Here is a 14,252-nt window from a genome sequence, read left to right as displayed (position 1 = left end):
TGGTTAATGGTGCCCTCCAGCGCATCTCCTCCACTTCACGTGCCACTGCCCTTGAACCCCACCCCTCCCAATGCAACAAGGACAGAACCCCGTGGCTCTCACCTTCCAACCACCAACCTCAACATACAAGGCAGCATTCTCTGCGATGTCCATCACCTCCAAACAGACCTCACCACCGAGATATATTTCCATTCCCTCACCTAACAGCTTTCCAAAAAAAAGACTCTCTGCGACTCCCTTGTCAGGTCCACACACCCCTCCATCCCACACCACACGCCTGGCACCTCTCCATGCCACTGCAGGAACTGCAAAACCTGCGACCAGACCACTCTCCTCACCTCCGTCCAATGCCCATGGGATCCTTCCACATCCATCACAAATTTACCTGCTCCACTACCAATTTCATCTAATGCATCCGTTGCACGTGGTGTGGTCCCCTCTACATCAGGGAGACATCGTCTTGTGGATTATTTCAAAGACCATCTCTGCGACGCCGGCACCCACCAATCCCACCATCCCATGGCTGAACACTGCAACTCTCCCTTCGACTCCGTCAACAACATGCAGGTCCTGGGCCTTCTCCACCGCCAAACCATTCCCACCCGACACCTGCAGGAGGAACGCCTCATATTCAACCTTGGTACCCAGTAACTACACGGGTCAAATGTGGATTTCAACTTCTTCCTCATTTTTCCTGCCCCCTCATTATCGCAATCCCAAGCATCCAACTGTGCACCACCCTCTGGACCAGTCCATCACTCATCCGGTCTGGCCTATCACCTTCTCCCTCACCTTCACCCACCTGTCGCTTTTTTAGTTAACTTTCCTCAAAGCCTAACCCCTCCCATTTATCTCTCAGCTCCAACCCACAAACTCTATTCCTAGTGAGGGACTTATGCCCGAAACATCGATTCTCCTTCTCGTTGGATGCTGTTTGACCTGCTGTACTTTTCCAGCACTACAGACCCGACCCTAATTGCCCAGCGGGCAAATAAGACTCCATCATATTGCTGTGTGCCTGGAGTCATAGGCAGACTAGAACATGCAAGAGTGACCTTCCCTAAAGGCCGTGACTGAACCAAAAGGATTTATCTGATATTCAACAAACGGTTCATTATTTTCGTTGTGCACTTAATTCGAGATTTGTGTTTATTGAATTGGAACTTAGTGGCAGTAGGAGACGATAGAGTTGACGGAATACACATTCTGCTGGAGATCGGTGTGAAACGTCAGAGTCTGTGCTGCCTGCTCAGTTTCAGGATTGGATCTATTCGTTCAAACTGGAAATGAATGAGTAGAGAAAGCAAAGGGATCTACTTGTGTTTAATGTAGGTAGTAACAAAAGAAGAGAAGCTGTTAAAGAGATTTTTCTTACGGTCATAATACCATAAAAAAGGAGCAGAATCTGACCATTCAGTTAACTGTGTTTGCTCTGCCACTCTTCCATGGCTGATATGTTTCTCTAACCCATTCTCCTGCCTTCTCCCTCTAAACCTTGATCCACTTTCTTCAAAAAAACTTGTCGATATCGGTTTGAAAGACACTCAATGACAGCAAGGACATGAAACTCGGAAGTTTTGGAACATCTCCCTTCATTCAGACATTTCTGGGAAGCAGCGCTGCAAGTTATTCTCACTTCTCATTGTTATTACATAGTATTAAACTGGGCGGAACTAAGAAGCAAACATCAAAATTAAAACATATTGTTTGTGGATTATCAAGAAAGAACAGTGATGCAAATCATAACACACTTGTTGAAAATACCCATCAATGTGACAGAGCAGGACAAGAATACAGGGGGATTTGAAAGTACACTAATTCTGGAAACAATTAAGTAACCTCGATGTTAGGTCGGGCAAATTCCGTTAATATGTGAAAAATATATTTAAGGAACTAACCAGGGAATGAAGGTTTTAGCTCTAGTGTAGAACTGTAAAATGATTAGATAATTTTTTTTAATGATGGGAGTCAAAAGTGAAAGGTTGATACAAAATTTAAAGATACAGTACTAAAAGTATCAAGTTAGTGAAAAATGTACTCCATAATATCTAGACCAATTAAGCCCCAAAACAAAATATGCATTCTTTGCATGTGGTTTAATTATGGTCATAGAGATGAACAGCGTGGAAATAGACCCTTTGGTCCAACCTGTCCATGCCGACCAGATATCCCAACCCAATCTAGTCCCACCTGCCAGCACCCGGCCCATATCCCTCCAAACCCTTCCTATTCATATTCCCATCCAAATGCCGTTTAAATGTTGCAATTGGGCCGACCTTCTCCACATCATCGGGCAGCTCATTCCATACACGTACTACCCTCTGTGTGAAAAAGTTGCTCCTTAGGTCTCTTTGATATCTTTCCCTTCTCACCCTAAACCGATGCCCTCTAGTTCTTGACTCCCCGACCCCAGGGAAAAGACTTTGTCTATTTATCCTATCCATGCCCCTAAAATTTTGTAAACCTCTATAAGGTCACCCCTCAGCCTCCGACGCTCCATTTCTTCAATGCATTGAATTTGCAATGGTAAGATCACCTTTCTACATTTTCTAGAGAGTGATAATGATGATGATGCTAATTTGTCAACAGTAGCTGACATTCCACAATCTGGAGATGTAGACCGACAGCAGGACAATCCATTGGAAATCAGTGAAGAAGATGTGGATAAGGTCAGTGTAAGTCCAGTCCATCAAACTTAGATTAGATTAGATTACCTACAGTGTGGAAACAGGCCCTTCGGCCCAACAAGTCCACACTGCCCCGCCGAAGCGTAACCCACCCATACCCCTACATCTACATTTACCCCTTACCTAACACTATGGGCAATTTAGCATGGCCAATTCACCTGGCTCCCTCCAATAGAAATCGCGGCTCCTTTGTCATAAATAGATCTTTACTGGTGTTTGAAACTGACCCAAAGTATATTGTTTCTTGTATTTCGTGGGCCATCAATTTGTTTTATGATTCGAAGAAAATAATCCCCATCCAATGGAAATTTTTATTTGAGAAGATGGGCCAAACAAGCACGTCTGTGTCGCAAGTGCGGGCAAATACGATTCGAATAGCGAGCTGGTTGTTTCTGACCAGCACTGACCTGTTATCCCTTCATCAATAATGTGCAGTTCAGATAGAATGGCCATGCTAAAAAATGCCCCGTAGAGTCCAGGAATGTATTGTTTAGGTGGGATAATTGGTAAAATCCCAATGCAGTTTTGGGGTTATGGTGATTTGGGTCTGGGTGAAATCTCATTCTGAGAGTTGGTGCAGACGAAATGGGGCAAATGCCTTCTTTTTGTACTGCAGGAATCTCAATGATTCGCGATCACTATGATGGAATCACAATTTTTTCTACTGACATATGACGGTACCCACGCAGTTTCCTCATCAAGGTAGCATCAAAATGCAAAAGCAAATAATTTAGAAAAGAAGTTCTCTTTAAGTTGACATTTAAAGATTGTTTCAGTCAAAGGAAAGTAACCGTGTTGTAAACTTTATGGTGTTTTTCAAATTAATGATTTATGATCATAGAATCACCCAATGCAAACAGACGCAATTCAGCCCATCTGAAGAACATTTACCCAAGGAACAGACCCCTACCATATCCTTATATTCAGGATGGGTAATCTAACTAGCCTATACATCGCTGATCATCCAGGGTAATTTGTCACGGCCAATGCATCTCTTTGACTGTGGGAGGAAAGCAAATGAAACCCAGGCAGACATGGGGCGAATGCGCAAACTCTACACAGGCAGTCCTCCAGAGCTGGTATCAAATACAGGTCCCAGCCTCTACATTGTGAACAAAGAATCGATCAGGAATTTCTGTTGCCTTACTAACAAATTGTAACCTTGCTCAAACAGTGCAAAGAGGAATATGCTGTGACTGAAGCACTATGCTGTAAGGACACTTGCAAGGACATTAAACCCACGGATGCAGAGAATGCATATTTAGCTCAACAACTCCATCGAAATGGAGCCCATGAAAATATGAATAATGTTTCTGGTGAGGTTATTATTATTTCCTGCAATGGATATGACTTTTCTTTATTCATTCATGGGATGTGGGCACCTCAGTCTGGATCAACTTTTATTGTCTGTGCATAATTGCCCAGAGGGTCTGAAGTCACAAGCAGATCAGACCAGGTATGAATGGCAGTTCCTTACTGAAGTGACGTTACTGAAGAAAATTGATTTACCTGATCTTCGACAACGGTTTCATGATTATTGTTAGACTCTTAATTCCAGATTTCATTTTTGATAACAAGTGTAGAGTTTATAGTGGCAGTGGGTAAGGAGTATGGGGCAGGTGGATGGCAGATATAAATGGACGACATATTGACATGCTGTGTGTCACCATTGTAGAAGAAGCTTTTCAAGCTGGTGAGTTACAAAGAATCACCTGGGAATAGGAGACAGTAGACTCAAGAGGACTTGCTTATACATTTAAACCTTGTGCTACATAAAAGCCAAAGGGACTGCGGAACCTGTAAATCAGAAAGAAAAACAGGTTGCAAGAAAATCTCAGTTGGTCTGCCAGCATCTGTAGAGTGAAATCTGAGTTAGTCTTCTGGGCGTTTGACTCTTCCTCAGAACCAATAGTAACTCGGAAAGTGTCGTTTTCTTCGCAGAAAATAGAGTGGTCGGAGGGTGTAAGGAGAAAAAGAGAGTTGAGAATAGAGTCAAAAGAGAGAGAAGAACAGTTGGACAGATACAGGAGTAGCTAGCAATCTGGCTGGGAGACTTAATACTTAATAATAGGGACTGTCAGTTGCTACCAATTGGTTGAATGTAATAACAGTATGTTATTACATGCAGTGTTACACGGACTTGTTATTACACACTGTGTTACACAAGGCCTGGTATTTGGGTAAGGTCATGGGAGAGCTCAAATCCTAAATTTATTGAATTCAACATTGAGTCCAGAAAGCTGTAGGGTTACTATGCTGAGGAAGAGCAACCATTCTGAATCCTTAACTCTGATTTATCTTTACAGATTCTGCCAGACCTACTGATCATTTCCAATAATTTCTGCATTTATTTATTTTTTTAAAGCCTCAGCAGTTATTTTGGTTTTATTTCAATGGATGTTTTCTGTTATCATATTGTGATACGATTTTTTATGCACTTGTACACTTGTGACAATTCACCAATTTCCATTTATTAAACTGAAGTGAAATCAATGACTTCAAATTGTACTTTCGGCAAGTAAAAAACAAATAAGGAGATAATCAATTAGAAAGATTTATTTTGGAATGCAAGAGGATACAATGCAGATAAATAATTCTACATATATCTAATGAGCAGTTTTACTTAACATTAATTCGTACAGTTGTAAATTATGCATGTTCCAGTCGTTCAGAGCTGTTGCCAACTAAAGTTTCCAGTGCATTATATCTTGCAATGATGTGATGTTTGTTGTATTTTATAGAGGGTGATAACAATGTAAATATGGCAACTTTGGCGACTGTGGCAGACATTCAGCAATCCAAAGATGCACCGTTACAGCAGGAAAATAAATTTAAAATTAAAAAAGATACGGAAGAGGTCAGTGCAAACCATTCCATCAGAATTCAAACACTCCAATTGATGCTCAGTTTTGTTTGTCATAAATGGACTTTATCCAATAGTGAAACTCAACAGAATTGTATTGTTTATTATATTTCCAGGGTCATCAAGTAGACTCACAGTTCTTAGAAAATAAATCCTTACAATGTTGCATTTTAAATGAGAAGAAAGACCAAGGCATTTAAAAATCATGGAGCAAGTTCTGGGACATAAGATGAGATATGTTAGTTTGTTGCCTCTTCCTGATGCAGACCTGATGGACTGAAGCATCTTTTATTTATTATGGAATGAAGTTTAGGATAGATGGACTGGCCTGCTAACAACAATTGCCCTATAGTGCCCCTCGGGTATGTCAGTTAGTGAGTTAACCATTTTAAAAACCCCAGTGGTTTTTGGATATGTTGGGGTTGGGGCGTTGGATTTGGGTCTGAGTGGGTTGCCCTTCTCAGTGTAAGGGCAGACTCGATGGGCAGAAAAATCTCTTTCTGCAGTGTGGGATTCTATAATTCTAGATCTCTAAGACTGTACAACTACCAATTTGTTACGAACCTATGCGTAACCCACGGAATTTTTACTTTCATGTCTCTCTCACCTGAAAACCAGCGATCATATTTCACTGCAGAGTAATGCGGCTGGCTCTCAAAGGAAGTGAATATTGGATCTGATAGCTATAGATGGCGTTATTGCATATTTTAACATATTCAACAGCAACAACTATAACAACAAGTTTTCAGAAATGCCTCTTTCAGACCAGAGCCTGGATAAAATTAATGTAGATCTGACTTCCAATGATGCCCCATGAAATCGCAATGTTTCATTTCTGAGTTAAGTGATAATAACTTCAGTTGTCCTTTGTGTGATGTAAGGAAATCGAAGTTACAATCTGTCTGTCTCAGCAGCTGTCCAGGTGGTGATGGATCTTACCTATAATCAACACAACTGGGTCTGTCCAGTCCTCATCACCCCATCATTTGTATTTTTAACTTGCCCTCTCTATTGCAAGTCATATCAGCGTCCTTGCCTCCAAGGACGAATTGTTGTATTGCATGTTATTTTCTGGTCAATCTCCAATTCTTTCAATGTTGATAACCACTCTGTGCTTTCCATTTGTGCTCTTCCCTTCTTTACATTGGAATATTTCTCCCTATATTTATTAAACTGATATTTTATTCCGACACATCTGAGATGAAATATATCTGTTCCTCCTGAATCTTTACGCATCAGTTGCATATCTAGCACATTGTTTTGTTGTTCAGGGATTCCTTGAGTTTTCTAAAGTCAACCACCAAAGCAGACAGGTGAGGTCATCTTACTGTCTCTCATGTCAATGATTCGAGATGTAAGAGCAAATGCTTTAGAATGTTTTCTTCTCCTTAAAGCCTGTTTCATTCAAAGGGAAGTAACTGTGGTGTAAACCACCTGGCGTGAGTCAAATTAAAATTTTATAATCTTAAAATACTCACAGTGCAAATTGACGCAATGCACCCTATCAGGACAACATTTCACCCATGAGCAGACCACTACCCGATCTTCATTTTAATGGTGGTTAATCTACCTCGCCAATAACTCCCTCGTCATTCGGGGCAAATTGACATGGACAATCTACATGTTTGGACTGTGGGAAGAAGGCAATTGAAACCAACGCAGAAACGGGGGGAACGTGCAAAACTATGACAGACAGTCCCCTTGAGCTGAGACCAAATCCAGATCCCTCACTCTGTGCATTGAGGACAGAATAGGTAAGGAATTGTCATTCCCTTGCTAACAAATTGCATTCTTGCTCAAACAGAACAAAGAGGAAAATGCTTTGACTGATACATTATGCTGTCAGGACAATTGCAATGACATTAAACCCATGGCTGAGACGAATGCAGAATCATCTCGACAGCCGCATCCAGATGGAGCGCATGAAAAAGGCAAAAATGTTTCTGGTGAGATTACTTTTATTCCTGGAATGGATTTGACATTTCTTTACTCATTCATGGGGTGTGGGCAGACCAGTCTGGATTAACATTTATTGTCAATTACTCTGCCTCTGCTGGATCGGTTGCTGGGATCACTAATTCCACCTCAGTAAGTCCCAGATGGCCTCCTTCTTCCACGACTGCAACTTCCCTTCCCACCTGGTTGGTGATGCCCTCCAGCGTGTCTCCTCCACTTCACGCACTACCGCCCTTGAACACCACCCCTCCTAACGCACAAGGACGGAACACTCCTAATTCTCACCTTCCATCCCAACAACGTCTGTATACAATGCATCATCTTCCACCACTTCTACCACCTCAAAACGGAGAGCACCACGAGAGATACATTTCTCTCCCCAATCCTGTCAGCGTTCCGAAAAGACCATTCTTTTGCATCTCCCTCGCCAGATCCATATCCCCCACCAGTCCACACCACATTCCTGGCACCACAGGAAGTGTCAGACCTGCGCCAACGCCACTCCAATCACCTTCATCTGGGACCTTCAAGGTACCAAGGGATCATTCCAACTCTACCTGCACCTCTACCACCGTCATCTACTGCATTTGTTGCATCCGGTGTGGAATCGTCTACATCGGGGAGACAGGATGCCTTCTTGAGGGTTGTTTCAGAGAACATCTCCAGGATATCTGTACCCACCAACCTCACCATCCTTGGCTGAACGTGTCAACTTCCCCTCCCACACTGTCAAGGACAAGCAGGTCCTGGAACAAACTGTTACCACCCGATACCTGGAGGAGGAATGCCTCATCTTCCACCTTGGGACTCTTCAACCACATGGGATAAATGTGGATTTAAAAAGCTTACTCAATTCTCCTCCCCCCCCCCCCTTATTACCCCAGTCCCAAAACTCCAACTCGGCAGCATCCTCTGGACTTGTCCATCACCCATCCTCTGACCTATCACCTCCTCCATCACCTTCATCTACCTGTCACTTTTCAGTTACCTTCCCCAAACCCCAACCCCCGCCCATTTAACTCTCAGCGCTGACCGACAAGCCCAATTCCTAATGAATGGCTTCTGGCCAAAAGGTTCATTCTCCTACTCCTCGGACGCTGCCTGCCTTGCTGTGCTTTTCAAACATTGCATTCTCGACCGTAATTGCCTTGGGGGCAATCAAGAATCCAACACATTGTTATGTATCTGGAGTGATAGGCAGATCAGGCCATACAAGATTGACCGTTTCTGTGCCTAAAGGTGTTACCGAAGCAAATGGATTTACGTGATATTCGACAAACATTTCATGTTCATCGTTTTGCTCTTAATTCCAGATTTGTGTTAATTGAATTAGAATGCAGTGGAAGTAGGAGACGGTAGAGTTGGGGGAATAGACATTCCACTGAAGCTGGGAGTGAGAACGCAGCGTTTGCTCTACCTGCTCATTTTCAGGATTGGAACTATTTGTTCAATCTGGATATGAACGAGTAGAGGAAGCATAGGGATCTACTTGTGGTTAACGCAGGTTGTAACGAAAGAAGAGGAGCTGAAAAAGAGGTTCTTCTTACGATCATAATGCCATTTTAAAAAAAAGAACAGAATTGGGCCATTCGGTATACTGTGCCTGCTCTACTATTCCACCATGGCTGATATGTTTCTCAAACCTGTTCTCTTGCCTTCTCCCTGTAAAGCATTGAATCACTTACTTAAAAACCTGTCGATATCGACCTAAAAGACAATCAATGACAGCAAGGGTAGAAAACTCGGAAGTTTTGTAATAGCTCCCTTAATTGAGAGGTTTCTGGGAACCAGTGTTGAAAGTTAATCTCACTTCTCATTGTAATTACGTAATATTCGACTGGGTGGAACGAAGAAGTAAAAGTCCAAATGAAAACTTATTGTTTGTGGATCATGGAGCAAGAACAGTTATGCAAATTAAAGCACATTTCTTAAAATTACTCATCAATGTCACAGAGGAGCACAGGAAGACAAGGGGATCTGAATGTACATTAGGTCTGGAAACAATTAAGTAACATGTGAACATGTTAGCGGATAGGATCAGGGTTAACCCTAAGGCTTTCCATAGGTATGTCAGGAAAATAAAGAATGACGAGAGTTAAATTAGTGCGAATCAAGGATAAAAGTGGGAAGTTGTGTGTGGAGTCAGAGGAGTTAGTTGAAGCACTAAATCAATATTTCCGGCAGTCTTCACTATAGAATATGAAAATGTTGGCAAGGAAGATATAGAGATAATTGTAACTAGACTAGAAGAGATTGAGGTTCACAAGGAAGAGGTATTAGAAACACTGCAGAGTGTGAAAATAGACAAGTCCCATGGACCGGATGGCATCTACCCTAGGATCCTCTGGGAAGCAAGGGAAGCGATTGCCGAGCCTTTGGCATTGATCTTCAAATCATCATTTTTCTATAGGAATACTGCCTGGGGACTGGAGGATAGCAAATGTGGTTCACTTGTTCAAAAAGAGTAGTAGAGACAACCCTGGTAATTAGTGACCAGTGCGTCTCACTTTAGTTGTTGGTAAAGTGATGGAAAAGGTTATAAGGAATAGGATTTATAACCATCTAGGAAAGAATAATCTGATCAGGGACAGTCTGCACGGTTTTGAGAAGGGTAGGTCGTGCCTAACGAATCTTGTTGAATTTTTTGACAAAGTGACCAAACAGGTAGATGAGAGTAAACCGGTTGATGTGGTGTATATGGATTTCAGCAAGGCGTTCAATAAGGTTCCCCACAGTAGGCTATTATACAAAATGCGGAGGAATGGGATTGTGGGAGACATAGCAGTTTGGATCAGTAATTAATTGGCTTGCTGAAATAAACCAGAGGGTTATAGTTGATGGAACATGCTCATCTTGGTGTCCAGTTACGAGCAGTGTAACGCAAGGGTCGGTGTTGGGTCCACTGCTGTTCATCATTCTTATAAATGACCTGGATGAGGGATTTGAAGGGTGGGTTAGTACATTTGCGGACTACACAAAGGTCGGTGGAGTTGTGGATAGTGACGAAGGTTGTAGTAGGTTGTAGAGAAACATAAATAGGATGCAGAGCTGGACTAAGAGGTAGCAAATGGAACTTAATGTGGACAAGTGTGAGGTGATACATCTTGGAAGGAGTAATTGGAATGAAAAGTACTGGGCTAATGGTAAGACTCTTGGGAGTGCAGATGAGCAGAGAGATCTCGGTGTCCATGTATACAGATTCCTGAAAGTTGCCACCCAGATTGACAGGGTTGTTCAGAAGGCATACAGTGTTTTGGCCTTTATTAATAGAGCGATTGAGTTCTGTAACCAGGGGGTTATGCTGCAGCTGTACAAAGCTCTGGTACAGCCACACTTAGAGTAGTGTGTACAGTTCTAGACACCGCATTATAAGAAGGATGTGTAAGCTTTGGAAAGGGTGCAGAGTAGATTTACTATGATATTGCCTGATACGGAAGGAATGTCTTACGAGGAAAGGTTGAGGGCCTTAAGGCTATTTTTGTTAGAGAGTAGAAGGTTGAGAGGTGACTTAATAGACACATAAAGATAATCAGAGGGTTAGATAGGGTGGAGAGGGAGAGCCTTTTTCCTAGTATGGGAATGCAAACACGAGGGGACACAACTTTAAAGTGAGGGGAGATAGATATAAGACAGATGTCAGAGGTAGTTTCTTTACTCAGAGAGTAGTAAGGGTATGGAATGCTTTGCCTGCAATGGTCGTAGATTCGCCAAGTTCAAGTGCATTTAAGTCGTCATTAGACAGGCACATGGACGTACATGGACGTACGTAGGTGGGATGGGCTTCAGGTTAGTATGACCGGACAGTACAGCATCGAGGGACGAAGGGCCTGTGCTGCACTATAATGTTCTATTGACGAAAATCGACTGGAAGCAGACCCTAGCGGGGAAGACAGTAGAGCAAAAAGGGCAGGAGTTTGTAGGTATAATTGAGGACACTGTAGAGAGGTTCATCACCAAGAAAAGAAAGATTATCTGGTTAGGGATTAGACAGCCATGGCTGACAAAGAAAGTCAGGAAATGCATCAAAGTAAAAGAGAGATCCTATAACGTGGCCATGAGCACTGGGAAATCAAAAGATTGGAAAGGCTACAAAAACAAACAGAGGATAACAAAGAGAGAAATAAGGAAGGAGAGCATCAAAATTGAAGGTAGGCTAGCCAGCAATATTAGAAATGATAGTAAAAGTTTCTTTCAATACATAAGAAACAAACGACAGACAAAGGTAGACATTGGGCCACTTCAAACTGATGCTGGAAGGCTAGTGATGGGAAATAAGGAAATGGCTGGAGAACTTAATAAGTACTTTCCGTCAGTCTTCACAGTAGAAGACATGAGTAATATTCCAACAATTAAAGTGAGTCAGGGGGCTGAGCTGAGTATGGTTGTCATTACAAAAGAGATAGTGCTAAAAAAGCTAAAAGCTAAAAGGTCTTAAAATTCACTAATGTCCTGGCCCTGATGGGCTGAGGAAATAGCGGAGGTGTTGGTTGAGATCTTTCAAAAGTCACTGGAGTCAGGGAAAGTCCCGGATGATTGGAAGATCGCTGTTGAAACCCCTTTGTTCAAGAAAGGATCTAGCCAAAAGATGGAAAACTATAGTCTAATTAACCTAAACTCGGTTGTTGGTAAAATTCTAGAATCCATCGTTAAGGATGAGGTTTCTACATTCTTGGAAGAGCAGGGTCGGATTAGAACAAGTCAACATGGATTTAGTAAGGGGAGGTCGTGCCTGACAAACCTGTTAGAATTCTTTGAAGAGGTGACAAGTAGTTTAGACCAGGGAAACCCAGTGGATGTGGTATATCTCGACTTCCAAAGGGCCTTTGATAAGGTGCCACACGGGAGGCTGCTGAGTAAGGTGAGGGCCCATGGTGTTCCTGGTGAGCTACTGGCATGGATTGAGGATTGGCTCTCTGACAGAAGGCAGAGAGTTGGGATAAAAGGTTCTTTTTTGGAATGGCAGCCGGTGACAAGTGGTGTCCCGCAGGGACCAGTTTTGGGGCTGCAGCTGTTCACGTTATATGTTAATGATCTGGATGATGGGACTGAGGGCATTCGTGCCGATGATACGAAGTTAGGTGAACAGGCAGGTAGTACTGAGGAAGTGGGGAGGCTGTAGAAGGATCTAGACTGTTTGGGAGAGATGTCCAGGAAATGGCTGATGAAATTCAATGTGAGCAAATGTGAGGTCTTGCACTTTGGAAAAAAGAATACAAGCATGGACTACTTTCTCAACGATCAGAAAATTCGTAAAGCCAATGCACAAATGTATCTGGGAGTGCTAGTCAAAGATTCTGTAAAGGTAAACATGCAGGTTGAACCCGTGATTAAGAAATCGAATGCAATGTTGTCATTTATCTCAAGAGGGTTGGAATATAAAAGCACCGTTGTGCTACTGAGCCTTTATAAAGCTCTGGTTAGGCCCCATTTGGAGTACTGTGTCCAGTTTTGGGCCCCATACATCAGGAAGGACATATCGGCACTGGAGCGTTTCCAGCAGAGATTCACACAGTTGATCCCTAGAATGGCAGGTCTAACATACGAGGAACGGCTGAGGCTCCTGGGATTGTATTCATTGGAGTTTGGAAGGTTCAGGGGAGATCTAATAGAAACTTACAGGATAATACATGGATTGGAAAGGGTGGACGCTAAGAAATTGATTCCGTTAGGCGAGGAGACTTGGACCCGTGGGCACAGTCTTAGAATTATAGGAGATAAATTCAGAACAGAAATGCGGAGACATTTCTTCAGCCAGAGAATGGTGGGCCTGTTGAATTCATTGCCGCAGAGTGCAGTGGAGGCCGGGACGCTAAATGGCTTCAAGGCAGAGATTGACAAATTCTTGATGTCACAAGGCATTTAGGGCTACGGGAAGAATGCGGGTAAGTGGAGTTGAAATGCCCATCAGCCATGATTAAATGGCGGAGTGGACTCGATGGGCCGAATGGCCTTACTTCCACTCCTATGTCTTATGGTCTTATGGTCTTATGTCAGGTCGTGTAAATTCCTCGAAGAAATGCAAAGTATTTTTATGGAACTAACCAGGGAACACATGTTTTAGATCTCGTGTAGAACTGTAAAATAGTTAGATAATCATTTTGTTATGATGGGAGTCACTAGTGAAGGGTTGATAACAATTTCAATAGTTAGCAGAGATATCAAGTTAGTGAAAAATGTACTCCATTATTTCTAGCCCAATTAAGCCCCAAAGAAAAAAGATGTATTCTCTGTGTGTAGTCTAATTCCTCATATACATTTGGATTTTTCAATGCATTCAATTTGCGATGTTCTAATTACATTTGATTTTGCATTTTTCTAGAGAGCGATAATGAAGATGACGCTAATTTGTCAACAGGAGATGACATTCCAGAATCTAAAGATGCAGAGCGACAGCAAAACAATCCATTGGAACTTAGTACGGAAGATGTGTATAAGGTCAGTGTAAATCCACTCCATCAAAATTCACTCACCTTGATAGAAATCGTTCTTTCTCTGTCATAAATAGATCTTAAATTTCACCAACAGCATATTGTTTCTTGCATTTCAAGTACCAGCAATTTCTATAATGAGTCGAAAAAAAATTCCCATCCAATGGAAGATTTTATTTGAGAAGAAAGGCTAAGCAGGCAAGGCTGGGGCCCATGTGCTGGCAATAGAATTTAAATAGCGAGAAGGGTGTTTCTGACCAGCATGGAGCTGTTATCTCTGCTTATAAGTTGTCCATTTCAGGTAGATTAGCCATGTTA

At 42.4% G+C, this 14,252-nt stretch overlaps 1 protein-coding gene across 5 annotated transcripts in view; it reads left to right on the top strand.

Moving 5' to 3' along the window:
* The window catches only part of LOC140468524 (uncharacterized), a 55,358-nt gene that overhangs the window by 11,435 nt on the left and 29,671 nt on the right, over nucleotides 1–14,252 (top strand). For 4 of the 5 annotated variants that reach the window (XM_072564614.1, XM_072564612.1, XM_072564610.1 and 1 more), the window contains exons 7-11: nucleotides 2,590–2,675; nucleotides 3,862–4,003; nucleotides 5,429–5,544; nucleotides 7,355–7,496; nucleotides 13,826–13,941. In XM_072564614.1, the coding sequence (XP_072420715.1) occupies nucleotides 2,590–2,675; nucleotides 3,862–4,003; nucleotides 5,429–5,544; nucleotides 7,355–7,496; nucleotides 13,826–13,941 (602 nt within the window). The remainder of the gene's footprint in view (nucleotides 1–2,589; nucleotides 2,676–3,861; nucleotides 4,004–5,428; nucleotides 5,545–7,354; nucleotides 7,497–13,825; nucleotides 13,942–14,252) is intronic. The other variant, XM_072564613.1, reaches the window with a different exon arrangement.

This window comes from Chiloscyllium punctatum, chromosome 47 (genome assembly GCF_047496795.1).
Source record: "Chiloscyllium punctatum isolate Juve2018m chromosome 47, sChiPun1.3, whole genome shotgun sequence".
NCBI lineage: Eukaryota > Metazoa > Chordata > Chondrichthyes > Orectolobiformes > Hemiscylliidae > Chiloscyllium > Chiloscyllium punctatum.
The sequence above is the reverse complement of the archived record's forward strand: the minus strand, read 5'-3'. Positions and strand labels throughout refer to the sequence as shown.